The sequence below is a fragment of the Cibotium barometz genome, chromosome 41 (assembly GCF_041138505.1).
Source record: "Cibotium barometz isolate CiBa-2024 chromosome 41, ASM4113850v1, whole genome shotgun sequence".
In the NCBI taxonomy this organism is placed as follows: domain Eukaryota; kingdom Viridiplantae; phylum Streptophyta; class Polypodiopsida; order Cyatheales; family Cibotiaceae; genus Cibotium; species Cibotium barometz.
In genome coordinates, this window is record NC_141086.1 from 24,296,613 (window position 1) to 24,324,226 (window position 27,614).

Below are 27,614 nucleotides of genomic sequence, written 5' to 3' on the forward strand. Positions count from 1 at the left end.
GATCAATTTGCAGGAAATTGGATGTCGAAATTTGGGGCTTTTGATGTAATTGTGCAATTAAGCATTCATACATGCTGTATGATGTGAGAAATCGCACATTCGGGCAAAATTGCAGCAAATTGCAGTGCAAATTAAGGGGCTTTTGTGCCGATTGGATTGATTTGCATACAGGCACTCGCATTTGATGCTTTGGGCAATGTGTTGATGCCTGTCAAGCACTCAATGTGCCTGTAAATCAAGGGGCTTTCATGTATTGGATGTATATGTGGCCAGGGGGAAGCATTGAGAGACTCTGGATGCCTTCATGTGCGTTAATGTACCACGTATGATCAGAAATTGATCTTAAATCAAGGGGCTTTTCAAGATTTTATGCTTGTTGAGCTTGGCAAAGCAGCAGGCAAGACTTTTATGCCTTGAATCCTCAGAAATCAGCTTGCAGTCAAGGGGCTTTTGTCCAATTTCTGTTCGGGACTGTTGTATGCAGTGTTCGGGACTGTAAAAGTCTGATTTTCACTCATTTGGACAGCCAGGAGAGCATTTATTGCTACTGTACCTACTGGTACAGATTTGGTACAGCTTTGTACAAGTTTTGGCATGGCTGCACATTGATTTGAGTGAGCAAAAATCTCAATTTCAGCTGCTGTACTTGCCGGTACAGATTTGGTACATCATTGGTGAGCACTTGGTACTATTGTACAGTACTTTGGAAGGGGAACAGAGCACATTTAAGGTGCTGTCCTAAATCTGCAGCAACCAGATTTTGGTGATTTCATCACATACAGTGGGAGTAGAGTTGCATTTGTGCTTCCGCAGTGGGAGATAAACTTTGGGAGAACAACTGTGAGCACTTTGTGTGCTTTTGGTGCAGTGTTTGCACATTTTGCAGGGAGTCAGGCATTAACAGGTTGCATATTGCTATGGCAACCAGGTGAGAGCTCTTCATTGCTTCACATCAAGAAGCTTGAAGGCTCACATAATTATGATATTTGGCAAACCCAGTGCTATAATGTGTTGCTCCAGAAGAAGCAGCACAAGCCTATCAAAGAAAGGGGTGTAATGCCCGCTTCTCTTACTGCTAAAGAGTGGGAAGATATGGATGAGCTAGCAAGATCCACCATCATGTTGTCTGTGTCAGACACTTTACTTTTCAGCATTCGTGAAGAGAAGACAGCTTGGGGAATGTGGCAAAGATTGCAGGACTTGTATGCCCAGCAAAGTGCCTCAAGCAAAGTGTATTGGTTGAAGAAACTCATAGGTCTTCAGATGAAGGAAGGGGCGTCTATGGCAGCCCATCTAAATGAGTTTAATGGTATTGTCAGCCAGGTTATCAATCAAAAGTTGGCAATGGACGATGAGTTCAAAGCCACTTTTCTCTTATTCACTTTGCCAGAGAGTTGGGACACCTTTCATGTCACAGGTTGCAGAGACTTGTTTGTCAGGTATACTGCTGGCAATGAAGGAGTAGTTTATTTGGGTGATAACCATGCATGCAAGATTCTTGGCAGAGGTGATGTGAGGCTTGTGTTTTCAGATGGCTCACAGCTTATGCTCCATGATGTCAGGCATGTGCCTGAGATCAAGAAGAACCTGCTTTCTACTGGACAGCTTGATGATGCTGATTATGTTACCACATTTGGTCCTGGAAAGTGGAAAATTAGTAAGGGCTCACTGGTTGTTGCCAAAGGCTCTAAGGTGGACACTCTTTACTTCATGCATGCAGGTGTTTGTCACCATGCTAATGTAAATGCAACTGAGCTGCCGGAAATCTCTATGTGGCATAGCCGGTTGGGACGCATGAGTGTCAAAGGAATGGAGCAATTGTCTCGTTTGGGTTACTTGCCTTCTCTAAAGTTTTCAAGTTTTCAGTTTTGTGAGCATTGTATATATGGCAGGCAACTCCAGTGCCCCCACAAGAAAGCTCTTGGACAGAAAGATGCTCAATTAGAGCTTGTGCATACAGATGTATGTGAGATGCCTCAGCTTTCTTTGGGAGGGGCAAAATTTTTTGTCTTTTATTGATGATGCCACACGCAAGGTGTGGGTTTATCCTCTTCGTTTGAAGAGTGATACATTCTCAGTGTTTCAGAAGTTTGTTGCTTATGTTGAGAATCAAACAGACAAAACACTGAAGGCTTTGCGTTCCGACAATGGTGGAGAGTATATGTCCAAACAGTTTCAGGACTTTTGTGATGCTAAAGGCATCAAGAGGGAGCTCTCTACTCCTTATGATCCTCCACAAACCGGGACAGCAGAGAGGATGAACAGGACCATTCAGGAGAAGGTCCGTTCTATGTTGTCACATGCTGCGTTACCTCATGGTTTTTGGGCTGAAGCTGTTATGACAGCCGTTCATCTTATAAACAGGTCACCTAACACGAGGCTTGGTGGGAAAGTGCCAGAAGACGTATGGACAGGGAAGCCTCCGTCATACAAGCACTTGAGAGTGTTTGGTTGCGTTGCGTACGTGCACATACGCAGGGAAATACGCACCAAACTTGATCCTAAGTCTCACAAATGCATATTCCTAGGATATGGTGACAGAGGTGAAATGGGGTATAGACTTTGGGATCCCGTGAATAGAAAGATTATACGCAGCAATGATGTCATTTTTGATGAAACATGCATGTATAAGGAGCCTGCAAGGCAACAGGAGCCTGGCAGAGTCATCTTTGATGATGATGGACATCATGGACAACAACCAAGGGCTGTAAATCAGCCATTACAGCAGCAAAACCAGCCCTTAAATGGTGCTGAAAATGGTCCAAATGGACAGCCAGAGATGGCAGAAGATATCCCTATGGATATCCCACAGTTAGAGGAGATACCGGGCATGATTTTTCAACCTTATGGCATGGCAAACCTTTGATATGAAGGATTTGGGTGATGCAAATCACATTTTGGGTATGCGGATACTTCGGGACAGAAATCAGCATGTGTTGTATTTGTCTCAGAAGGAATACATTGGCAAAGTTTTGCAGAGGTTCAATATGGATGGGGGGAAGAAGACTAGTACTCCTTTGCCTCCATATGTGAAACTCAGTGCTATGGACAGCCCACAGTCAGATAGTGGCAGGGCTGATATGGCCAAGATTCCGTATGCTTCAGCTTGTGGCAGTCTCATGTATGCCATGGTTGCTACTAGGCAGGACATTGCATTTGCAGTGGGAGTGGTTTCTAGATACATGGCCAACCCTGGCAAGAAGCATTGGGAAGCAGTGAAAGGTGTCATGAGATACCTGAAGGGCACACAGGATATGTGCATTTGTTTTGGCAAACAGGATGCATTAGTGCATGGTTACACGGATTCGGATTATGCCGGTCATCCAGATAATCGGAAGTCTACTACCGGTTATGTGTTTACATTCACAGGAGGTGCTGTGTCATGGATATCCAGGATGCAGAAGTGCACTGCCTTATCTACTACAGAGGCCGAGTATATTGCAGCCACAGAGGCTTGCAAGGAGGCATTATGGCTATCTCGGTTAGTGGCTGATTTGGGTTATACAGGGATATTCCATTGTTGCATTGTGACAGTCAGAGTGCCATCCAGTTGGCAAAGAACCCTGTCTTTCATGCAAAGACGAAGCATGTGGATGTGAAGTATCACTTCATCAGAGAGGTGATAGAGAATAAGCAAATTCAGCTTGTCAAGATTCATACGGATGACAACCCGGCTGATCTGTTGACAAAGAGTTTGCCTCCGGAGCGGTTTGCTCATTGCAGACACTTGATGGGCATTGGATGAGGCCAGTTTCAGCCTTGTATATTATTATGTACATGCTGATTTTTTCTTTTCCTTCATTTAAGGGCACTTTGCCTTTAAGTGGGAGGTTGTTGGGGAAAGGCATTATGCCCACCCTTATAGTGTGTACAAGCCCATAAGTTATAGTACATAGTACACTTAGTACTTTTAATGTACTAAGTGCACTATGTGTACTAGTGCAATATACATGTGTGATAGGGGAGTCACACACTCACTTGATGAGTTGACTTATCCCCACAACTCTCTCTCTCTCTCTCTCTCCCTTCTTCTCTGTGTATGTCTCCCACATGAAAACCTAACCCTAATTCTCCCATTCAAGAGATAGGTTTAAGATAGGGGCTGCTTTATGGTGGGAGGATTATGGGGCTCATACACCACAGCTTCAATCATTGGCAGTAAGGATCTTATCTCAAGGTGCAAGCTCCTCTCCGATTGAGCAGCTATGGAGTGTGTTCGGCCATGTTGCATCCAAGAAGAGGAACAAATTTGGGACAAAACAAGTCAATGACTTGATTTTTGTAAGTGCTAATTTGCGCTTGCTTGGTGATATGGCATCTCCCAAACCAGAGAAGTTTATATTGCTTGATGAGGAGTCCTCGGATGATGAGGAGACACATGGACTTGCAGATCCTGGTCAGGATGGGATTGAAGATTTGGATGCTGCAGATGTTGGTCTTGATGATATGGCTTTCTTGGATGACATAGATGATAGTCTCCTTGATGGCATCACTGGCAGTAGCCATGCATGATATTTCCTTTTTATTTGCATGTCACCTTGAGGCTTGGACTTTGGACTTGGATTGTTTCTTTTATCTAGGCTGTGCCATGTGGGCCACATTTTGTGCTTTTTGTCACTTATGTCATGTATGATGTGGGCTAATTTATTTTGACTTGTGAGATCTATTCAGTGTTAGTATCTAGCCATGCAAATTATGGTGCACTAGACTTTAGTGTGTCTCTGATTTGGTTATATAAATGAGCATTGTATGTTAAGAATTATCGTCATTTCTAGGAATTATCTAGGTCGTTCCCTGTTTCCGTTCCCCCTCGTTCCCGTTCCCCCTTTTTCTCGTTCCCGTTCCCCTGGTGGTGCTTTCGTTCCGTTCCTGTTCCCGTTCCGTTGCTACTATGGCTGAAGGGCCTGCAACTTGTTAATATGTTCCCGCATCGTCGAGGACTTTGCAGGGTTCATCTGCACTTCCAAGGAGATCCGTTTCATGGGTGATACCCTGTTATAAAGAGAAGCCAAGTGCTCCCATATGCCTCTCGCCAGCGTCATGTGCTTTACATGATTGATCACTTGTGGTGTGCAGTTGAGGAAAATAAATGACCGGACCCTGGCGTTGACACGATCCCACATGTGTGCCTGTGCCTCTCGGTCCTTCCTCATCGACAGTAACTCCCCTTCCTCTGCTTCCGGCCGTGGAACCCCGATGATGATGAAATCAGCAAGGTCATATGACTCCAGCACAGACTCCATCATGACCTTCCAGATGCCGTAATTGGACCCGTCCAACTGACGGTCGACTGGGAACGTGGGGAGAGTCGGAATCTTCACGTGCTTCTCAGCCATCTCTAGTAAATCTGCCACCGCGGGGATCAGAAAAGGGTGGGTGGGTGGGAAAAAAAAAATCTCTAAAACCTGCAAGTGGCTGTCCAGCACCTTAGCCCGCCTTCCTCTTGCAACTTCTCTTCCCGAACAGTCCAAAAAAAATCTCTAAAACCTGCAAGTGGCTGTCCAGCACCTTAGCCCGCCTTCCTCTTGCAACTTCTCTTCCCGAACAGTCCAAAACAGTCCACCAATCAGCAACCTAACGATCCCCCTCTTGCTCAGAAAACTCCCAAGATCTATCACGAGCCTAGGGCTCTGATACCATGTCAGAATATGCAGCGGAAATGATAACCAAACTTGGGTTGACAAGAGCAAGTAGAATGCAGAAAATAGACAGCACAAGAAACACAGAGAAATATGTGTGTAAACTCTTCTCTATACACAAGATCCCGCAAATAATTGAATGAGAAAGTGGTGGGGGGCATGGGGCCTATTTATATGCCCCATGCAAGCAGTCGGCCTGCTCTAGAGGCTCTCCACGACTGCATAAGGCAGTCAGCCAGCAGTTAAATGCCTCCACAACTGAATAAAGCAGTCGGCCAGCAGAGGAAACTCCACGACTGCTGTTTGGGCAGTCGGCCAGCCACACAACTGCTGAATGGGCAGTCGGCCAGCCACCAGAGACTTCTGCCAACATCTGGCATCCCTCCACACCACAGAAAAATGGGGAAAAATAGGGAAAAAATACAAGGAGTGAGGAAAAATGATAAAACACCTCATAAGGGTGGGCACACCCACAACAAAGGCCCTGGTGTATAAAAATAGACAGGAGATGACTTCTAACAGTACGAGCCATCTCACCGGAGGTCTCCCCCGCCGTGCAAACATTGGATTGTGCTGCTTCTGTTTGGAGAAGACCTATATGCACGGGACTCTACAATGCGGTCTGTCAACCTACTGGGTCAGCTCTTTTCTCTAGAGTTTACAACAGGGACTTCCATGCAATCGTTTGTGATGAAGGTTAAGGTAATTCATGACCAATTAGTGGCAATGGGTACTGCCCTGACTTGTTCTCAGTTAGCTGCTCTCCTCCTCATCAGGCTTCCTGCAGATTATGACATGGTTTCCCGAGCTTTGCGGGTTCAGATCACAACACGTTCCCTTGAGTTTGATGATTTGTGTACTCTCCTCTTGGAAGAGGAATCCACCCTAGTTTCTCAGGGGAAATTGAAAGTTTCATCGTCTATTGGACCTGATCAGGCACTCTCGACAGTGCAGAAGAAAGTTCGGAGTCGGTGTTACAAGTGTGGGAAGAAAGGCCACTTGTCAAAGGATTGTCAGTGAAAGGACAAAGGCAAAGCCAAGGACAAGGGCAAGTCTTCAAATAAGGGCAAAGACAAGTCACATGACACTGACACAGATTCGTCTAGTGATAACCCCAGCTCTCCCAAGGACTTACAGTCTGGAGAGAACATGACTGGTGTCCTGCTCTGATCCTAAGGGCATCCCCCCGCGTGCTGTCTTCCAGAAACGGTTTGTGGGGGCGGGAGAGGGGGCTTTCAAAAGCTCTCTTATATTAAAATCTGGAGCATGGGACCCGTGTGCCGGAGTTCCAAGTAAAAAGACAGGCAAGTTCACTTGATGGTCCGGATGAGTTCCAGGATCAACCAAGTTTCCTTCATGGTTCGGATGAGTTCTAGGACTATTGGTTAGCACAGATAGAGCCACTGTGTTTTGGACACAAAGTCTAAAAAATCGGGCCAGTGGATACGGAAGTGGACCAAAGGTGCATTGTATACCCCAGTGATCCAAGATTGATTAGTTGGAGGGGATGTCACATGCATACATTTATGGCCTAGCATGTGGACATGGACTATTGCCGCAGAGGCAAGATTAGCGGCAGGATATGTTAGGCTATTTGGATAGGCCCAAGACGTGCAGCACCAATGGATGGGACACAAGTTGGTCACAATATGAACATGCTTGATGACATTTTAGATGATATTAAGTAGCTCCTCTTATCCTACTTTACTCAGGCCATGCATAGACTATTGAGGAAAGGCACATGATTCAACAGTTCATGCATGCAAATTGCATGGTACTAGTTTCTCATACAGCAGCAGCTTATGTTGGTTTTTAAGAAGTTTTGCAAGCGAGTGGATTTAAGACCAAATCTTTCTCACTAAGCGAGTGGATTTAAGAAGTTTTGCAAGCGAGTGGATTTGAGACCAAAACTTCCTCACTAAGACAAAGAAAAACATCAGCGGAGAAGAAAACCTCATAGGAAATGTGAGGCCCCTTGTGGTTAAAGGGAAAGTCTACCATCATTCAAACACTTGAGAAATTGAGCTTCCATCAACCCCCCGCAGATAACAGGGGTAGAATGGCAACAGGCTGGACCAATCAAAATGCCTTTGAGAACACATGCAAGACAGGTCACACTCAAGATGGCATCTTTTGTCATACTGATTTGGCACTATGGTCAACCAGGCCTTGCTTCCATAAGCTAGCTTTGAATAACACTCATCATCATCTGACTCAAATTAAGGAGGCCAAGAAATAGAGGCAAAACAAGATGGCATAAATCACAATTTTTAGCTTACACACCTGTTTTATGTCAGAAGGCTGGTTTGATGCTGTGCTTGGTTTCTCTTAAGCCACAAGACCTGAAAAGGAGGAACTAGTCATTTATACACAAACATTTCTAAGACAAAGGGAAAATCTCAGCAAAAACAATTTACCTGTAGCAGTAGATGCGTAGTACAGATATCCTCAAGCTCATCAATGGAGTCCCAATCCCACATTGAGTGTCCTGCCTTCTCCCCCTTCATGGGGATGATCATAGCTGTACCTCTCACGTTGGAAGCTCTTCGTTGTCGCTCTCTTTGGTTTTACTTAAATAAGCGTGATCTGTGGCTTACATTAACATGAATTCTTCCTGAATCTAAACGGAAGTCGGTCTTCTGGGAATTTTTAACTGGGCTCAAATGGCTAGGGTTGCTACCCTGGTCATTGTCACCTCTCTTGCTGTGGACCTTAAGCTGTGGTTCTGGGAACATATCTCCTAGCTTACCACTTCCAAAAGGCATATCTGTAGTGCATTCATTGGAATCCTGATGCACTTTTGAGACCTGGGCCCATTTGCCAGCAGATTTATTAGGTCTGTTTTCGGACTTTGTGGAATTGAATTCAGATCTACCACAACTATTTTCTGATTCAAATGTCTCAAAATTGCAGCGCAGCACACTGTATGCTTTCTTTGATCCAGCTTGCATATCCTTTCCTGCAGCTGATGGACCACCTCTAGAATGTGTCTCAACTCCTTGAGCAGCAGCATGCGACTCTCTATGCTGACAACTGCTATTAGGAGAATCGCCAAACGATTCATTCTTGGTCTTGACTTTGCCTTTACCATCTGATCCTGAACCACCTTGGCCATGTTGCTCTGGAAGCTTAATACCCCTAAAATCAAAGGGTTTTGTTTCTTCTCTTGAGATGTGCTTCTTTTGATTTATCTGACTTGTTGAAAGAGGGTCTTTCCTTCTAGTAGCCAGTGTATCAGGCTTTAGAAAACGATGCCGAAAGCGGCTTTCACCACCTTTTGAGGACGAATGTGACTTTTCAGGACTGGCTTTACCAGAATTCGCTAACAAGCGGAAGACTTTTACAAGCTCTGCCCCGAGAAGATTGCATTTTTTCTCTGCCATTGTAGCACTTTCCAAAGTTGTTTCTAGAGTGCCATTGATATGCTCAACTTTTGTATCCAGTATACTGCAAAACATGATAGCATTATTTTGTCCAAACCAATTTTAGAACCGATCTCTCTCTCTCTCTCTCTCTCTCTCTATATATATATATATATATACATACATACATACATACATACATACATACATACATACATACATACATACATATATATATATATATATATATATATATATATATATATATATATATATATATATATTTACACATATATGTATATATATGTATATACATATATATATATGATGATGATGTTACTGATGTTGATGATATGATAGACATACAGCTAGTCTATCCTTTTATACGATAGTCTTTTGGTCTCTTTTAGTCTTTTCCATGGCTCAATATCTTGTGGACCCTTGTACTATTTTTGGCCTCATAGACTCATTGGGTCTTTTGAAGACAATAATCTCTCTCTCTCTCTCTCACACACACACACATTTTTTTTGGTAATATCCAATGCAGTATATTTATATGCTCATAAATTTACATGATGGGAGGTGTTGGGGTAAAGGCGTTATGCCCACCCTTATAGTGTGTACAAGCCCATAAGTTATAGTACATAGTACACTTAGTACTTTTAATGTACTAAGTGCACTATGTGTACTAGTGCAATATACATGTGTGATAGGGGAGTCACACACTCACATCATTATGAGTTGACTTATCCCCACAACTCTCTCTCTCTCTCTCTCTCCCTTGTTGTTTCTCTGTGTATGTCTCCCACACATGAATTAACCTAACCCTAATTCCTGTTTCTCTCACACAACTGGTATCAGAGCCAATCTGCAGCTCTCTGCATGGCATGTGCAGCATACTTCCAACATGATGGTGGAGCTAGGCGCCTACAGCTGTCTGTTTTGAACGTAGGAAAGCGTAGTTCTTCTCTCTCCACAACTTTGTAGGCTTGCAGCAAGGCAACGCAACAGGCAGCAATCAGGCGCCTACAGTAGCAGCGCACGGCATGGTAGAAGCGATGACCATAGCCGAATGTAGGCGAAGGTGTAATAACTGGTACTAGGCGGAGGTCGAGCGTGAGCAGCGAGCCGAAAAGAAGGCAGAGCTACGCGTAGCATACAACTAGGCGAAGGCTTTCGATCGTAGACCTGCGCTAGACGTCAATATAACAGGCGTCGAATTGGGCGAAGGCGTAATTGCGCGCTGGATTGCAGTGACGGGCAGATTCACCCGCGAGCTAGTTCTCGTGTGCTGGGCGCAAACTGTGCGCCTAGTGGCCATCGCTACAACACACAGGAGGTCTCCGAAATGGAGAGTATCCCAAAGATCAGAAACATAAAAAGAAAAGCTCTATGCAAGAAGCATCCATATCACCCTCATGGCAGGCATCATATAAGGATTGCCACAATGAGGCTCGAATCTGCCGACCCAAGTATGCCAAATTATGCTCACTCCAGATTGTCCAAAGAGCCCAATATCTCACCCAAGAGAGAAATAGTGAGTATTGAGACAAAGACCTCATAAATCTGCTAAAGAGCCAGAAATGTTTCCCAAATCTGTGACTCGGGAAACAGAGCCGAAGATAATCTGAAATTCTCCTGAGGAGGATCCTAGAACACGGGCAGTGCCAAAGCAAATGAAGAACAGTCTCTGAAGGAGCCTGACATCTTAAACATGTGGATGGTGCAATGCGACGTTTAGCAAGTGTGACCCCCACTGACAATGTGTCTGTCATACATCTCCAAAGAAAAAGTCTTTGTTTCAATGGCATTTTACACTTTCATAACATCCCGAGATTCTTCCGCCACCATGAGAGGGGCTTCCTTATATGCCACAGAGAATTAGCATGTTGCTGAATCCATGGAGCAGGCTGAAGAAGCCTGTAAGCTTTGATGGAGGTTAAGGCAAGAAGAGGAACAGGATGAGTGCATGTAGCAGAGGGTTGCAATTGCCAATCCGTAAGCCTGTCTGTGTCAGCCATAGGAGGAACAGGTAGAAAAGGATGTAATAAATCAGCAATTTTCTTCCATATAGACCTATGATGCATTCCCAATGCATAGGAAGCAGTGGCCTGAGGAAAAGATAAGACATAGCCCTGATCATCTACCACATCATGTATGTATCTAATTCCCAATTTCATGAGATTGTATGCCCGAACAGGTTCCTGTAAAGCGAGTGGAATGTCAAAGATGGCACTCCAATGAATACTTTCTTTCCTTATTGAGTTTGTCCCCGAGCAATTATCAGGAGCCCATTTGACCTTAGAAAGTACTTGTTTCCAGTCAAGTATCAGAGCAGTAGAGAAAGGACAGCCAGGTATCTTCCCTACAAATCTCCCAATGACAACCTCCCAATGATCAGTAATCCAATGACCATAAGCACAAGTCCTCATGTTGACACACATGGATGCTAGCATACAAGTCCATGGCTGTTGTTGGCGGAAAAAAGTATGCAGCATAGTCGCCTTCCTTGCAAGTACATGATATCTTATATTGAGGACATTAAGTCCACCATGCATCCTAGGAGAGCACACCATTTCCATCTTCATCGGTCTCAATGCTTTCATAGCTGTTTTTGTCCTCCATAACATCTCCATAGCTTGAGACATAAAGGCTGAAATATCCCTGGAGGACCAATGCAACAAAGGCAAATAGAACTGGACATAGGACATTACAATGGACTGTACTATTCTGAGCCTGACATGAAGAGGCCAAGTAGAAATCTTCCAGTATTCCAGTTTATGTTGAAGTCTTTGGAAGATCCATTTTAGCTGCTTCCTGGTGATATACCATCCTATGGGATATCCCAAATGTCTGACTACATCTTTGGAATGCACCACTTGACCCGGCCAAAGAATAGAATGCCAGTCAATTGTTTTAGGGGAAGTAATTTAGATTTGTCAAAATTGACATACAATCCCGTTGCCAAGCCATACAATGAAAGAGTGGTCATAAGCATTTGAACTTCCCGGGAAGAATTTTGTGGCATAAAGAAGGAATCATCAGCATATGCTTGTGCCAGAAAAGATGCAGCTCCAGGGATTTTAAGACCAGTCATCTGTCCTGTGTTTGTAAGATGATCAAGATACATTAAAAGGGGATGGATTGCAATGGCATAGAAGAGAGCACTAAGAGGACAGCCTTGTCTAACTGATATACCCAATGTCCATGACCGAGACAGATGACCCCCAAGAATGCACTGAGAAGTAGAGCCAGAATAAAGCCAGTAAACTGCCTTTGCCATCTTGGGACCAAAGCCCAACTTGGTCATGATTTGAGAGATAAAATCCCATTGAACAGTGTCAAATGCCTTAGTAATATCCACCTGCAATAGAAGCACATCTTGATTCGAATACTTAGCATATTCAATTGCAGTCAAGGCATTGGATATATTGTCATGGATTTGTCTTCGCGGCACAAACCCATATGATGAGGATGAAGTCCCGCATCCAGTATCCTGTGAAGCCTATGCACAATCATTTTGGTAATGAGTTTGTAAACTACAGGCATCAAAGTAATAGGCCTCCAATCTGACATATGGTAACATAGATGTTTTTTGGGCACAAGTTTGACTATGCCATGCCGCACTCTTGGAAGCGCGCGCGCGCACACACACACTTTTTTTTTTGGTGGAATCATAAGTATATTAGATTTACAAGATGACTATCCAAAGTAGATAGTCTCAAAGTACATCAACTGAAGATGTCAATATAAGACAAATATACATCATGATCTATTTGGTCAACCTGCATGCAATCGAAGAAAGATTGATGCAGGGAGTACCGAAAGAAAGAAAAAGCAGAAAAACCCGCATCACCGAAAACTCCATGGTTGCGAACTTTCCATAGTGTCCATAAAGCCCAGTAGCGCACCCATGAGAAGAAAAGAGTGAATTCTGGTTTGGGCAAATGAAGACCAAATAGCCAGAAAAACTTTCCAAATTTCATATTTGGAAATCTAGCCCGCAGAAGCTGGATGATAGGAAGAAAAAACTGACGAGAAGGACAGTTCCAGAAAATATGAATGACTGTCTCCCTGGAAGCAGAGCATCTATGGCAAGTGGATGAGGATATATGTCTGCGTGCCAGAAACTGTCCTGAGGGAATAACAGCCAAAAGAACGCGCCACAAAAAAAGCTGTTGTCGAAGAGGAAGCTTCGAATGCCAAAGAGATCGCAATCGTCTTTTCCACCACAAAGACGACCGATGCATATGCCAGAAGAGATTTGCCCGTTCAGAAACCCAAGGCAATGGCAACAAATGTTTATACAGACCAGCAACTGTAATATCAGATAGCCTCAAGGGATGGCATGAAGAATCAAAAGAGGAGATAGTCCAATCCTGTAGGCGATCTCGAATTTCCAACAGTGGAATCGGCAAAAAAGGCTGAAGCATCTGAATTATATCACGCCAAAGACGACGATAGTGAGGTCCCAAGCCATAATGTGCAGCAGCCTGTGGAAAAGAAAGAGGGGAGCCATCAGGATGGATGACATCTCCCACAGAGGTAACACCCTTTGAGTGGAGAAAATATGAACGCCGGGGTTCTTGCACCGCCAGGGGAACTGAAAATGCTTTGGACCAATGGATGCTCTCAGCGCGGAGAGAGTTGCCTTGTAAGGAGTCACGACCATTCCATTTTAAATTTGAAAGGACAAGCTTCCAATCAGCAAGTAAGCCAGAAATGAGAGGACAGCCCTTAATTTTGCCAGTAATGTAACCAAGAATAAATTCCCAATGAGTAGGTTGCCAATGGCCAAAAGCCGAAGTCGTCAGATGAAGTAATAAATGACGGATCATCGCTGTCCAAGGCTGAGTGCCTTCCAGAAATTGAAGCATCAGTTTACCTCTGTGGGCAAGAATATGCACCTGTAAGTTAAGGATATTCAAGCCTCCATGCATTTTAGGGGTACACAACAAACGATTTGCCGAAAGCAAACGTACACTCTTTTTCCCCTGCTTCGATCTCCAGAATATCTCCAAGATGGTGGACATAAATAATTTCAGCTCCCCCTGAGAAAACCTGATGAGAGGAAGGTAGAACTGAATATAGGCAACCAAGATGGATTGGAGAATCCGTAAACGAACATGCAAAGGCCATGTTGCAAGTTTCCAGTATTCCAACTTTTTCTTGAGCTTTGCCAAGACCCAATCTGTTTGTTGACGGCGAGTGACTGTCCATCCCAAAGGATATCCCAACTGCCGAATCAAATGAGTGGAGTGAACTATTTCCCCTGGCCATAGCAAATTATGCCACTGTTTTGAATGCAAAGGCAGCAATTTAGATTTCTGAAAATTGATTTGTAGGCCAGCCGCAAGTGCAAACAAAGAAAGAGCCTGCATCAAAGTAGAGAGATCCTGATGTGTATTGCGAGGAAGAAAAAAAGAATCGTCAGCATAAGCTTGAGCAATCAACTGACGTCTATTCTGAATGTCCAATCCATGAAGACTGCCAGTATCAACCAAATGATCCATGTAAAGAAGCATGGGATGCGTCGCTATAGCATACAAAAGAGCACTTAAAGGGCATCCCTGCCTAACTGAACGATGCAAAGTCCATGATTCTGAGAGATCTCCTGACAATATACAAGCCGCCTGACTATCAGCATAAAGCCAGTAAATGATATTCTGCATTTTTTCTCCAAATCCCAGAGCACGCATGGTTTCTTGAATGAACCCCCATTTAATAGTATCAAAAGCCTTAGCAATATCCACTTGCAATAATAAGACATCCTGCTGCGTGTATTTGGCATATTCAATGCCGATATAAGCATTTGCAATGTTATCTGTAATGTGCCTGCGAGGAATAAATCCATACTGTGCAGAATGAAGTCCATCATTCAAGTAATCCTTAATGCGATCGACAACCATTTTACTGATAATCTTGTATATCACCGGCATAAGGGTAATTGGTCTCCAGTCTGCCAAAGACTGACATAAGTGTTTTTTAGGCAACAGCTTCACTAATCCTTTTTTCCAGGAAGCTGGCATTTGTCTTGTCTCCCAGGCAATGTTTACCATACGTAGCAAAGGTAATTTGAGGGTGTCCCAATATGCAAGAAAAAATTCAACTGTAAGGCCATCCCATCCTAGAGCTTTCCATCGGCCACAAGACCTTATTGCATCAGACAGTTCTTGTTCAGAGAATTTTGTTTCTAGTTGTTGCGCTTGAGTAGCAGAAAGGATGGGGGATACATGCTGTAATAACTGATGACGTGCATCATACACTTCCATGGCGTGAGAATCATCCTCATCAAATTGAGAGGAGAAATGGGCAACACAAGTCGCAGCCAATTGTGCTCGGGTGGAGGTCCACGTGTCATCTGAAATTAAAGTGCGACATATAGATGCAGCTTGTTTTCTGGAATGTAAACTCTTGAAATTTTTTTGGAAGAGCAGCCTTTGTCCAAAAGCGCCTGTTGTCGTGCCCGTATCTCCCATTTGACAAGCTTTCGATGATCATTCACCTGAATACAGTGACGAGCTTGACATAAAGAAGTGGCTTCAGCCAAAGTTAGAGAGCGAAGATGACTAAGCTCAATTAACGATTGGCATGTTTGCTTAGCATAAGCAACAGTCTGTCTCCAACCTTTCAGATACTGTTTACCATAATCACGGATGACTGATTGCATGCGAGCAATAAAAGCTGTCCATGCATAATCCAAGTCAATGAAAGATTGAGGAAAGAGTGGCTGACAGGCCTCAAGTATCAGTGCTTTGAATGCATCATGCTCCAAGTAACTATTATTGATGATAAGCAACCTTCGAAGTGGCAATCTGTCATCGGGCATGTCATGCAGATGAACTCTGAGCCATAAGGGTACATGATCTGAATATGTAAATGTATAATCTAGCCACAATTTGGTTGTGAGAGTATCATAATGAAACTGATCGAGCTGATACCATCGATCCAATCGAGCTTTGTAAGTGGATTGAGCATTATGTTGGAAGGTATACCCAGGCATCAGAGGCTGAGATTCTTTCCAAATATCAATCAGATTAAGCGTTGCTACAAAATCTGCCCACGAAGACCTCTCAGTAGCAAGCATATGTGTACGACCGGATGTATTATCACCAGGTTGAGGGGCATTATTGAAATCTCCACATATGAATGCTTTCTGTCTCCAAGGATACAATTTCATTTGTTGCCATATTTGTCCTCTAGCCTGAGAGGATTGAGGTGCATATATCGATGCAAATTCAAAGATTTCACCCTGAATAAAGCACTGCATAACCATCCATCTGCCTTGGAAGTCATTAAATGCCATGACTGGCTGCAAATGATGTTTCACAAGAAAAAGTACACCCGAAAAGGCATGGTGGCCTGCATAAAAAATATCATAACCAGCATAATGGCCTTGCTGTCCAGCATAGTGATGTTGATTGTGTTCCTGAAGAGCAACGATATCTAGCTGCATATGCTTCAAATATGCCCAAACCATCTTCCACTTTTTAGGGTCACACAAACCCTGTACATTGAGAGTCAAAACTGTGATATATGACATCATATTTATAGTGTATGTACAGCATGAACAAAAAAAAGTAGCTCAAGCTTGCATTTCCTCCACAGGGTCCGCACCTCGATCAGGAGGAGGAATATCTATGAGACCGGTGGCTAGCAAGCTAGCAGCCTCTTCTTCGGGAAACAGAGTACGACCTGCAGTTACAGTAGCCCAGGTGATGCCAATTCCAGAATTTTCTTCGGGGGTATGCCCACTGGAGGAGGCTCCATTCCAAGTTCTAGAAGGTAAAGGATGCCTGGGGATAATTGTCCTGCGTGGTGGCTGAGAGGTTTCTTGAAGTATCTTTTCTTTTCCTTTTGGTGAAGAAGTAGAGGGATTAGCCACAGCTACATTCATATCAGAAGAGACTGGCACTTTGCCTTTTTCTTGAGGCATAACAGGAGTCTTCATACTTTTGTTTTTAATCCCTGAAGGACCAGGAGTGTCCTTATTTTGCATTGGGATGGGCAAGGCATCAGGCGGCATCTTATGGAGGACCAGAGGGCATTGAGATGCCATATGTCCAAACTTTTTGCACTCAAAGCATGCACCTGCAAAAAGACCCCATTTGAGTCTGAAGAATGCACTCCCCATGGAAACGTTATTTATGGTAACAGCATAAGATTCCGGAGTGGGCTGATCTGTGTCCCATAAAATACAGAATCTATTTGAGTTGCCATTTGGTCTAGGAGGGCATACAACCTTTCCTAGAGATGCTGCAATTTTAGGTAACAAGGAGGCCAAACATTGGGGGAAGTCCACCACTTCTACCCAAACAGGACAGCGATGCTTAATCAAAGCCTGATAGTCTCTGGTGGGGGACCATGGCAATACATGAACCATCTGTTGTCCATAGAAGAGAGGGGAGTGCTCTAAAAGCGTTTGTTTATGGTGCTCATCCACCATAATGACCTCAAAGAAGCCTCTTGCCACATAGTGGACTTTGCGAACAAAACAACCACCCAATGTCCGTGTTAACCAATTCCCGACATCAGCAGCAACGGGCATCCTGCCTGGAAAAAAGATAATCACAGCATGTTTCGCATATTCTCGAATGGGATCTATGATTTCATCCACATCCACTGCAAGCCCCACCATAGGAACAGGATCTTTCCAATTCTTGCGTGTATCCTGAAATCCTTCATGCATTACCTCATAAATCAGCCCAGCCTCGGGCGTCTCATGCACAGGGTCATTTTGATCCACAGCCTGCTTTTCTTTTTTATGAGCATAATATTTTGTAGGAGAAGCCATGATGTTCTCTCTCTCTCTCAGAGATCTCACACACACACACACACAGAGGGATGTACAGAGAAGGACAGGAGAAGCTGCAGATCGCAGGGGACGCTAGACACAAGATACAGGCGCACACATCAAACGCAGAGAATGTAGTAGAACAAGTCGTTGGTCGCAGCTTGGCAGGACGCAAGCACACAAACGTGCATGTCACAGAGGCGCACAAGCGTGGGTGACCCCACACACACACACGCACGCACACAGACGGAAGTGCAAGGCACAGAAGGCACTGGCGGGAACTGTCAAGCAGTCGCTGGCGAAGACGCACAGTCGAAATCCTGATCACACACACACACGACTGCTAGCGAAGACGCACAGTCGAAATCCTTCTCTCTCTCCACACACACACACTATCACGCACTCCACACACACACACACACACCGCGCGCACACACACACACACACACACACATGCACACACGCACGCACGCACACGTGTGCGCAAACTTTTTTTTAGTGAAACCATTGTCTCATTAGAAAAACCATGTACATTATAGCTGCCCGAGAGTGGGGTATGTACTACTTAGTTCAGAAACAGTGGGAAAACACTTCTAGTTGCTGGAAGGAAAGCCCTCCAATTTCATGAGAATCTCGGACAGATCGTAGTAGAAGGGCTCTCTGGAAGTAAGCAAAGAGCTGAACAGTATCACCAGAGAAGAGCAGCTGATTCCGAGCATGGTTGATAGTCCACAATGCCCAGAATCTAGTGCAATCAAGGAAGTTTGTATAATCTCGTAGTGGAGGAGAAAGGCAACCAAAAAGCCAAAACATTCACCTGAAATACCTTCCCGGAAAACCCCGGAGGTGTCCAGACAAATCATCACGAAAACCCTGAGAGTGAAAGCAATACCAAGGAAGGTGAGGCGCTCTCTCTAGGATGGGAGCACTGCCTACACGATGCAGTGGCAATATGCTCCATGAAAAAAGAATTCCCACCGGGAATACCCCAACCAGACATCTCCATAGAAATAGTCGTTCCTTGAGGGGCAATCCACTCTTCCAAATTTTTTTCAATGCAACTTTCCACCAAGGAAGAGATTTCAACATATGCCAGAGGCAATTAGCATGATCATGAATCCATGGAGGTGGTAAGAGCAACCTGTAGGCTTTGGCCGACTCTGTTGGTGGAGGGCTAAAGGTTCTCACCAAGAATGATCAAGGAATGATGATGAATGAGGAAGACGGCAGCCCATATATATACTCCAATATGAGCTAGCCGACTACCTCCTAGTGACCTACACGACCTGAAACTAGGTGAAATACTACATAAAATGGGTGGGCAGTCCACATCAAAGGCCCATAAAATATGGGAAAAACGGGGGAAAATATGGGGAATGCCGGAGCATAGAAATAGCCCCACATAAGCACCAGAAAAGCCACCAACAGGAGATGATATATGCTAGCACCCCCTCTTAGAACCTGGGGGTGGCCCAAGACCCAAGGAGCTACCATGACCCCACTGATAGCTGATTGAGATAATCCTTTGGTGAACAAGTCTGCAGCGTTGTCCTAGGTAGGACAATATTCAAGGATAATGTCTCCCTCCAAGATCCGCTCACGCACAAAGTGGTACTAGATCTCTATATGCTTGGTCCATGCATGAAATACTGGATTCTTAGCATTAGCCAAGCAACTCTGGTTGTTGCATGAGATAAGGGTAGGCTGCTGCTGTCGAGAACCGATCTCCTCTAGTAGCCACCAAAACCAAATCACCTCACAAACAGCCAAACAAGCCACTCGATACTCCGCCTCAGTCGATGAAAGCGCCACCATAGGCTGCTTTTTACTTGTCCATGAAATAGCTCCAGATCCAAGAGTAAAGCAATACCCTGTAGTAGATTGTTAGGAATCCACAACTCCAACCTGGTCGGGAGGACGTGCCGGGTCAAGTCGAGGAAGAGGAACAAGAGGATCCAGCGAGGAACCAAGGAGAGACTGAGTCGAATCATCCCCTGAAGGTGAAGAAGCACCCTCTGCAATGGACATAGTCACAAGGGACAAAGGATGGTAACGGGGGACGGGGACGGGGACGGGAACGGGACGAGGGACGGTCATATGTAGGGAACGGGGATGGGGGTAGGAACGGCACTTAAAAATTACTTTGTCAGTACTACCCACTCGCCTATATGGGCAAAGCTTGCATGTCCATGGCTGTGCACCACCTCCATGAGGGGATGGGGTGTGATTGACCTCATCCCACCATGTCCATCCCGTCGTCCTTCTACGGGACCCGGGTAGTTGGAACTTGAAGAGCCACTACCACGAGGAGGATGCCATGGATGATGGATGCCTTCTTGTCACTTGATAGCTTGAGAGAGAGAGAGAGAGAGAGTGAGTGAGGCTTGAGCCTTGAAAGTTGAGGGAGAACTTGAGAAGTTGAGTGTGAGGGTGTGTGTGTGTGTGTGTGTGTGTGAAGCTTGAGAGAGTGTGTGTGTGAGGGAGAGAGTGTATGTCTTGAGAGGCTACAGCTAACTTGTGTGAGAGCTTGAAACTTGAGACCTTGGCCCTTGAGGCTTGCCGCTTGAGGGAGAGAGAGTGTGTGTGTGTGAAGCTAAAGCTTGAAGTGTGAGAGGGAGTGTGTGTGTGCGTGTCTTCTTATTATAGGGAGGGAGGCAAGAGAGAGACCAAGGCCCAAAGCCTCAAAAGCTCAAGGCCTATGGGCCAAGGCTAAAGGCCCATGAAAAGCCCCTCCCAAACGGGAAAAAAAAAGGTACAAAATGTGTCCATTGCCCAAATAGTAACTTGCGGTGTTCCCATGCAGCCAGCCCCCACAACCGTCCCCTCCTGGATCCGTCCCCGAAACACCGTCCTTTGTGAGGGACGCTTAGCTGGGGACATCCGTCCGTCCCCGTCCCACAGTGTTCTCGGGACAGCGTCCCCCCGTTCCAAGGGTCCGTCCTGTAACTTGGTTGAACACAATCCTAATCAATACACTTAAATACACTAAGATTTGATGGACACTTGTTCAAATACAAGAAGTAAATTGCTGAAGAGACACACAATGAGCTGGAACGGCCGACCCCTCCCTCAAATAAAGTATATTGATCTTGGGAGAATCAAGTACATAGTGTCATGGGCATTTCTGACCAGATTTCCATACCAATGCATATGAATACAGTATTGCAAACAAGTGGTTGTCGATGTAGACTTGCAACCCACACTACCTTCTCAAGTGCCCATGTTCCCTACCATCTGCACACTATTGTTCCACCAACACATGGTAGCAACAATCTGCAAGAGAGCACGTAGGACAAGAGAACACTGCACAGGGTATGTGATCTTGTAATCCGGTTCCTCCCTCCTGCTACTTGCTTCCATATTTAAGCATAAAAGCTTACCAATAGCAAGTAGAGTCGATGACAGCGGAAGTCTTCGCGAGATCTTTGATTTGTCGCCTTTCTTCGCGACAAAAGTCTTCAAGAGGATGAAGGGAACCTTGGGAAAGCTTCCCCTATGGTTCAACTTGAGAAAGAAGAGCTGAAATTAGGGTTTTCAGCAAAAAGACCAAAAATTACAGCAATAAAGAGAGCTGTTTTGCTAAATTTCAGTCATTGGGAGTGTGTAGGAGAGTGATTAGCATCCGGAAACACTCTAGGAAGCTTGAAAATCACCTTAGCAAGCTTGCAAAATGGAGTTGGGAAGGAGAATGTGCAGAAAATGCAGCCCAACAGCCCTCATGAAGGAGGCCCCAAACTCTAGAGAGAGGAAGAGGAGTGAGGTGGTGAGTTGTCCAGTGTAGGTGGCAGGCAGGTGCTTTGTGGAGCAAGCTAGAGTGGACACATGGCTGGTTACTCCCTTTGTACAAAGGGGATAAGGTTTGGGCGGTGGACATTGGGTTATGTCCACCTCGGGACATCAGTGTGTGTGAACACTAGGCTGGTCATAATTTATAAGTGAGTTTTGGTCGCCCAAAACTTAATGAAGTGTGTACACACTCACTTATAAATTAGTGCTAACTCCTAAGGCCAAGTTTATGACCAATACTTACCACCTGTCACACATGCCACATAACCATGTCAGCAGAAAGTTTCACACGCACGGTTCGCGGGCGGGCGTCCCCTTACCTGGAACTACACATTGGTCAAGCAAGCATGAAAACAGCATGCAATTTCAATTGCAAGCAAGCACATAAAGATGCTATGCAATGCAGCATTGGTATGGACAATCTCCGTTCATGAGACTATACCAAAATAGACGTGCTCCAGGCAAGTACACAAGGTACCAGACCCAATGGAACACCAATCCACCAAGCATTTCCGGGCATGTATACGGAGGCACAAGTCCCAACGGAAAGCCAAGTCTACAGTATCACATGAGTGGCATCAATCCCCAGCATAAACAACTGCCATGGACACCAGTCCAATGTACATACATGATAAGAAAGCACGGGTGGACCAATTGGGTGGCCAAATGGTGACATCCCCCCCGGCTTCTAAGCAGTTGTCCGCAACTGAAAGCCACTTCATTGATCTTCTCGATCACTCGAAAAGGCCCATAGTACCTGGTTGCAAGCTTAGGATATGCACTCTCTTTGCCATGCCTCTTTGCAAGTCTTGCTTTCTCAAATTTCAGCAATACTCAATCATTCTCTTTAATATCCAATTGCCTTCTATGCTTGTCGGCAGCCTTTTTATGCTTGTCTTGTGACCTTGCAATGGTTGTCCGCACCTGAGCAAAAGCAATATCCAAGTCAATTACATACTCATCAGCTGCAAATATCTCATCCTTTGTGCGAAGGATGGGTGGCAAAACCACCTTACCATAAACAATCTCAAACGGGGCCTTTCCCGTAGATGCATGCACCGTGTTGCTGTATGCAAATTCCACAAGCGGTAAGTACTTCTCCTAGGAAGACTTTTGATCCGCCACATAACATTTCAAGAGATCCAACACGGCTAAATTTGTAGCCTCACTTTGCCCATCCGTTTGAGGGTGATAAGCTGATGAGAAGTTCAATTTGGTGCCCATATTATCAAATAAGGCCCGCCAAAAGAGACTTGTAGTCCTAGGATCTCTATTCCCCACAATGGACTTCGGCATTCCATGATGTTTGAACACTTGTGCAAGATATATTTTAACCATATGCTCAGCTTTGATGGTCTTTTTGACCGGCAAGAAATGAGCTTGCTTGCTAAACCTGTCCACAATTGTCCAAATTGCATCATTACCCTCTTGGATACGTGGCAAGTCCATAATGAAATCCATTGTAATACTTTCCCATGGCTGTGTGGGAATAGGCAATGGCTGAAGCAAACCTGGTGCCTTTTGTCTATCAAATTTGACTTTTTGACAGGTGATACATGCACGTACATGTGCATCCATGTCCTTCCGCATACCTGGCCAAAAGAAATACCGCTCAATCATGTGCGTAGTAGGCATTACGCCTCTATGACCAGCATATGGAGGAGCACGGCACTCATCCAAAACCTTTTGCCTCATGTCAGACACCACACACAGGCAATTATCTTTCATGAGATAACCCTCTTTGATCACATATGAGGCATGTGCATGACCAGCCATCAAATCAGCCCAAATAGTGGCAAAATCAGCATCCGTATGATACAAATCACACATGGTAGACAAGTCCCCATGAGAGGTAACCGAGATAGCCGCTACATATGGCTTTCGTGACAATGCATCGGCCACTACATTCTTCTTTCCCGGGGTGTACAAGATTTGAAAATGAAACATAGAGAGGAAATTGGCCATCCTCATATGCTTCTCTGACAACTTAGTTTGAGTAAGAAAATATCTCAAACTCTCGTGATCTGTCTTCACAGTGAAATCAGCCCCAAGAAGGTTATGTTTCCATATAGTAAGTGCATGAATTACAGCCAAGAGCTCTTTCTCATAAATGCCAAGAGATAGCTCTGCATCATGCAATCTACGACTCTCATAAGCCATGGCATGTCTCTCTTGATTAAGGACAGCTCCTATGCAATTTCCAAATGCATCACATTCCACACAAAAAGGCTTTTGCGAATCCGGAATGATCAACACTGGACCATGAATAGTTGCATCTTTCAATTTGAGGAATGCATCTCTCTCTACATTAGTCCATTTGAACACGGCCTTCTTCTTTGTCAAATCATGTAGAGGAGAAGCAATCCATGCAAAGTGCCGAATGAACCTGCGGTAGTAAGAGTATAATCCAAGAAAACTATGGATCTCATGTACCGAACTCAATTCGGGCCAATTCCGAATTGCATCACTCTTTGCATGATTCATCCGCACCCCATCTTTGGACACAATATGCCCAAGATAATGTATCTCTGACAAGAAGAACTCACTCTTCTTTGCATTTATGAAGAGTTTATGCTTATGGAGCTCTTCAAAAACAATAGCCAAATGAGCTTTATGCTCTTCTTCGGTCTTCGAGAAGACTAGAATGTCATCAAAGAAGACACCTGTAAATTTCCTGTACCCACGGAATATGCGATCCATCATTCTATTGAATGTAGCCGGGGCATTTGTAAGACCAAAAGGCATAACAAGATACTCATAAAGCCCAAATGCTGTCCTGAAAGCAGTTTTGTATACATCTTCAGACACTACACGCACTTGATGATACCCACTCTTAAGATCAATTCGGCTAAAGCATGCCGATCTATCCACCTTGTCAAGGATGTCGTCTATGCGTGGAATCGGAAACCGATTCTTGATGGTAAGCTTATTCAAAGCTCTATAATCCACACACATACAAAAGGATCCATCCTTCTTTTGAACCAAGAGGACGGGTGAACAATATGGGGAAGAGCTTGGCTGAACCAAACCCTTCTCAAGAAGCTCATTCACTTGCTTCATGATCTCCTCTTTTTGGGATGCACTTACACGATAGGCTGGCCTATTAGGTGGTGAGCTACCCGGCACAAGATCAATGCGATGATCTTCTAATCGTACGGGTGGTAACTCATTAGCAAAACAATCATTGTGCTCTTGCAAAAATTTCAGCCTATCATTACTAAGAGTGTTTACATGTACATTATTTTCCTCAACATGATCTCGTACAAAAATCAACTACGCAAAAACACTCTTTTTCATTACTTTCTTAATTTGTACATGAGATACAAGGGGAATGGTATCACCCTCTTCACCAGCATCAATTACATGTTCTCGGCCTTTATGCATGAAGGTGATCCTGTTGTTCTTGTAAGCCTTGCACGGATCAATACGTGTATGCCAAGGCTTTCCAAGCAATACATCACAGCCATTCAAAGGCGCCACAAGAAAATCCTCATGATCCACATAGCCTTGAATGTGTATGCGCAACTTGCCATCAAAAATAGGCATGACCTGCACTTCTCTACCAACAAAGGCAGCTCCTGGTTCAATTTAAGGACCCATGTCCTCCACTTCAATACCCAAAGCAGCTGCCATCTGAGTGGATATGAAATTTTCAGATGCACAATCATCAAACATGAACAAAGCGGGCTGATCTTTGAGCTGTCTCCAAGCTTTACATACAACCCTATCTTTGCTATCATGTGAAGTGTTACCCTGCACATCCGGAACCATATGCACATTAGGCTTTGATGCATTTGCATTATCACGCTTCTTCTTGTTTGGGCATGCCTTTGCAATATGCTCGGTGCTACCATAAGTAAAGCATTTCCCCTCACTCATATATTGCTTTTTCTGCTCCGGAGTGAGACCATAGTTTCTCAGTTTGAAGGGAAGCTTCTTGATAGTGTTATTTTGAGCCTTTGGACCATTTTTATCTTGGTTTTGGTCCTTTTTAGGTGGCTGTCCATCATTTTGCAGGTTTTGGACAGTCCTCTCTTTGCCTTGAAATGAGGGTTTAGCCTTATTGGATCGACTCAATTTGAGTTTCAATTGTTCGGTGGCGGTGGCGGCTGCGATTAATTAGTGTAAGGTATGACCAGGATACATTTGTAGTCCCGCTTTGTACAAGGGTTGTAATCCCGATTGAAACCTTCTCTTCCTTTCCGCCTCGGTGACATGCATAAATGGAGACACCTCCAAAAGCACTTTCCAAAACTTTTGTACATATGCATTTACCGATTCCCCCTCATTTTGCTTTACCCAATCCCACTTCATTGTTATCTCATTCAATGCATTGGGAGGCAAGAATTGAGCATAGAACCTCTCCTTGAACTCTTCCCATGATCTAACAAGATTCGGTGAGAGCTTCTCCGTGAGCCACCAATGGGCAGCAATGCCTTTCATGAACATGCTTACATGCCGGATCATGGATTTCTGAGTGAAATCCTCATCACTGAAAGCAATATCAAACTGGGCAATAAAAGCAAGTGCCTTTGATGCATCATATTCCCCATGATATGTGTCAAACTTCACAGATTTGTCTCCGGCTTTGAAGTCACGAGACTTTGATGCATGTGTGTGCATCTCAACATGTTTTCCCCCATGTTTGTCCATTTGGACAGCCCCTGTGTGACTGGCATCATTTTTGGAACAAAAGGTGATGCATAAGGCATAGATACATGTGCCCTGTAAGCATGAGGCATGGCTGACCCCTCAACATGCATTGATACATTTTCAGCCATAACTTCTCCCTCACGAGCACACTCGAAGGCATGAGCGGCATGAGAGATATGCGGAATACCTGCACCAACAGAAAATTGTAGCCCATGTTGCATGTGTTGTGCATGCCCAATTTCAGCCAGCAATGGCATTTGACATACATTTTGACCACTGCCATAAACATTGTATTCTTCACGGGCTACATAAGGTGTTCCTGCATGGCGTGAAGTCACTGATTGTTCCTCTCCCATAGCATGGAGATTCATCCTCTTAGACATAAGTTCTTTTTCGGGCACTTGTGGGGATTCCAAGACATGTGGGATGGTTGCCTTTTCTGCGTAGGCATCCTCGGTACGAGCCAAGTATGCACGTGTTGCATCCCTCGGTTGCATGTGCAACTCTTGAGCAATCATTGCCATTGCATGATCCATATAAGATTCAGCTTTCTTGGCCTTCAAACGGTCATGTACCAATGGATCCTCGCCGCGGTAGAGATTCAATTCTTCTTGTTGTGCATGGAGAAGAGCCTGCATACGAGTAAGTTCAGCCCTCAAGACTATGGACTCTTCTTCCTGCATCTTCTCTTTGCCACACGGGACGGCTGTCCCACATATTCATGTTTCCTATTGTGCACCACATGAGTTTGCTCATCCTGTAAAGCATTGGAAGTATGCATTTCATTGTCCCTGCCTCTTGTGTTAGCAGCTCCAACATTCATTGTATGGCTGTCCATAATGTTCTAAGTGTAGAGATAGCTAGTGTTCACGGTGATCGTCTCTCACGATAGAAGTGTGAGAGAACCGTATGCTCTGATACCAATGTAACTTGGTTGAACACAATGCTAATCAATACACTTAAATACACTAAGATTTGATGGACACTTGTTCAAATACAAGAAGTAAATTGCTGAATTGACAAGAGACACACAATGAGCCGGAACGGCCAACCCCTCCCTCAAATAAAGTATATTGATCTTGGGAGAATCAAGTACATAGTTCTGACCAGATTTTCATACCAATGCATATGAATACAGTATTGCAAACAAGTGGTTGTCGATGTAGACTTGCAACCCACACTACCCTCTCAAGTGCCCATGTTCCCTACCATCTGCTCTCTATTGTTCCACCAACACATGGTAGCAACAATCTACAAGAGAGCACGTAGGACAAGAGAACACTACACAGGGTATGTGATCTTGTAATCCGGTTCCTCCCTCCTGCTACTTGCTCCCATATTTAAGCATAAAAGCTTACCAATAGCAAGTAGAGTCGATAA

At 44.5% G+C, this 27,614-nt stretch overlaps 1 protein-coding gene across 7 annotated transcripts in view; it reads right to left on the reverse strand.

The window, feature by feature from the left end:
* Positions 1-27,614, reverse strand: part of LOC147614800 (uncharacterized) — a 55,772-nt gene that overhangs the window by 17,843 nt on the left and 10,315 nt on the right. For all 7 annotated transcript variants that reach the window (XM_086780157.1, XM_086780156.1, XM_086780155.1 and 4 more), the window contains exons 3-4: positions 8,057-9,086; positions 7,923-7,981 (exon numbers count right to left, since the gene is read on the reverse strand). In XM_086780157.1, the coding sequence (XP_086636283.1) occupies positions 8,207-9,086 (880 nt within the window). In that variant the 3' untranslated portion in view covers positions 7,923-7,981; positions 8,057-8,206. The remainder of the gene's footprint in view (positions 1-7,922; positions 7,982-8,056; positions 9,087-27,614) is intronic.